This window comes from Myotis brandtii, unplaced genomic scaffold, assembly GCF_000412655.1.
Source record: "Myotis brandtii unplaced genomic scaffold, ASM41265v1 scaffold140, whole genome shotgun sequence".
NCBI lineage: Eukaryota > Metazoa > Chordata > Mammalia > Chiroptera > Vespertilionidae > Myotis > Myotis brandtii.
This window is the reverse complement of record NW_005355000.1, coordinates 3,214,018-3,215,902: the sequence shown is the minus strand read 5'-3', so window position 1 is coordinate 3,215,902 and position 1,885 is coordinate 3,214,018. Positions and strand designations below refer to the sequence as shown.

The following is a 1,885-nucleotide window of genomic DNA, read 5'->3' as shown; positions in this document are numbered from 1 at the left end:
GAAACTGCGGCTCGCGAGCTCGGGCGCAACTGGTCCCGGGAGCTCTGACCTGGGGGCGGCGCCCAGAGACGGCGGGAGAAGGCGGGGGTGCAGGAAATGGACGCAAAGGCTGAAGCTAAACCGAGAATGGACGGAAATCTTTATGAGAAGCTGAGCGGGTGCGGACGATCGAGCTGGGGAACAGTGATGAGAAAGCTGGCGAGGCAAAGGAGGCGAGAAACCCCCAGATTTAAGAGCCAGGCCACGAAAGGGTAAACAACATATTTTGAACAGAAAGACCAAGAAAGCAAAATGCTTCCAGAACTCAAAATCCAATACAGGGAAAACACCCAACCAGGTTCAGGGGAACTGGCCCCTGAAGCTGCCGAGAGAAGCCGCGGAGATACTGGTGAACAGAAAGGGAAGAAAGGGAGAAAGGAGGGAAGACAGATTATACCAGACAAGAAATAGTAAGTTACTTTTTAATTTCTTTTTCATTGACAAACTATTTCCAAAGTCAGTTTGGGCACGAATATTCCCACAAAATTCTTAGCCCCTTACACACCAAGATGATAGTATCTACACTAGATAAAAATGCATCCAAGAATACACACACATTATTTCGTCAGTTGCAAAGATCATATTTTGTCCCCCTAAAAACAATCTCCAAGTCTTGAAAATTATCCCACCTCTTATAGAATATTCTATTTTTGGCCAAAGTACACAAAACAAAGGACTTTTCAGTGTGTGTGTGTGTGTGTGTGTGTGAGGTGGGCTCTTAGAGACAACCCCATTTTTGAGAAGTTAATAGAAATACCACCAAGCCATTTTAGTGACCCCCTTTTCCCAAGGCCTCTAGCCAACAATATGTCTTGGAATTCAGAGGCGAGCTGCCCAGACCACAGCACTGGAATCGCCTGCCTTCACCATCTGTTAAGGAGACAGCGGTGAGCCTGGGGGCTGCAGCGAGCCAGAGGCTTACCTGGTCTGTGCAGGTGGGACTGCTGGAAGGTGTGCTGGAGGGCTCCGTGGCAGAGCAGCATGGCACAGGCACTTATCCACAGGTACAGGGCCCAGGACATCGCCGAGACCACCGCCATGCTCTGGAGGGGACAGCAGACAGGGAGGGTCAGCCCCAGCTCCCAGGCCCCAGCCCACTCAGTCCCACTGAGGAGAGCAGGGGGTCTGGGCTCATGCCCCTCTGCTGCTAGAAAACAAGGCCAGCAGAGGTCATGCCGCGCAGCAGGACTGAGGAAAAGCACTCTCCGGAAGATCATGCATTCATTTGTGAAATTCAGCAAAACCAAACTCCAAGAATTGCCAAAAGACAAAAATAAATTAAAGTTTGCCTATGGCTTAGGCAGTCTGAAACATAGTATCCTAACTAACCTCCCTGTTTGGCACACTGATCTGTAAGTGACAGTTTTTCCAGGCACTGGAGAGCTGCACACTCCTGCTCATTCTAACTTCATTGCAAGTCTGACACAATGAAAGGAAAGAGTGGATTATTTTTTTTTTTTTAATTCTACAGTCATGAATTTTTAATCACTATGCTATCTTCTAAACTAAGTAATCATTTCTCAGAGGCATGTTGTAATCTCCTGATAGAATCAGTCTCTCTGGCTGGACTTAAAATCAGAAGGAATTGTCTTCAGCCAGAATGAGTTTCACATGCAAGACCTGTGCGTCTGCCATAGAGCAAGCCGTAATTTACAATATTGCTTCGCCTCCTCGGATCCCGTTGTGGCATTTGAGGTACAGTGTTGATGAATATGCATATACAGGTGGTGTATGCATTTATGGATGAGCACACACCTTTTCACAGGCACCGAAACTTTGACAGTCTTATCTGCACCCATACGGACCTTAGAGCTGCAAAGGCTCAGCTACGCTACATAATGTCCAA

General features: G+C 47.7%; 1 protein-coding gene across 1 annotated transcript in view; it reads right to left on the bottom strand.

Moving 5' to 3' along the window:
- FAM19A1 (family with sequence similarity 19 (chemokine (C-C motif)-like), member A1) overlaps nucleotides 1–1,446 on the bottom strand; it is a gene marked incomplete at its 3' end in the record, with an annotated part of 399,267 nt that extends 397,821 nt beyond the window's left edge. Inside the window, exons 1-2 of the mRNA XM_005860808.1 lie at nucleotides 1,369–1,446; nucleotides 962–1,082 (exon numbers count right to left, since the gene is read on the bottom strand). Coding sequence (XP_005860870.1) covers nucleotides 962–1,082; nucleotides 1,369–1,440 — 193 coding nt within the window. The remainder of the gene's footprint in view (nucleotides 1–961; nucleotides 1,083–1,368) is intronic.
- Between the last annotated feature and the right edge of the window lie 439 nt (nucleotides 1,447–1,885).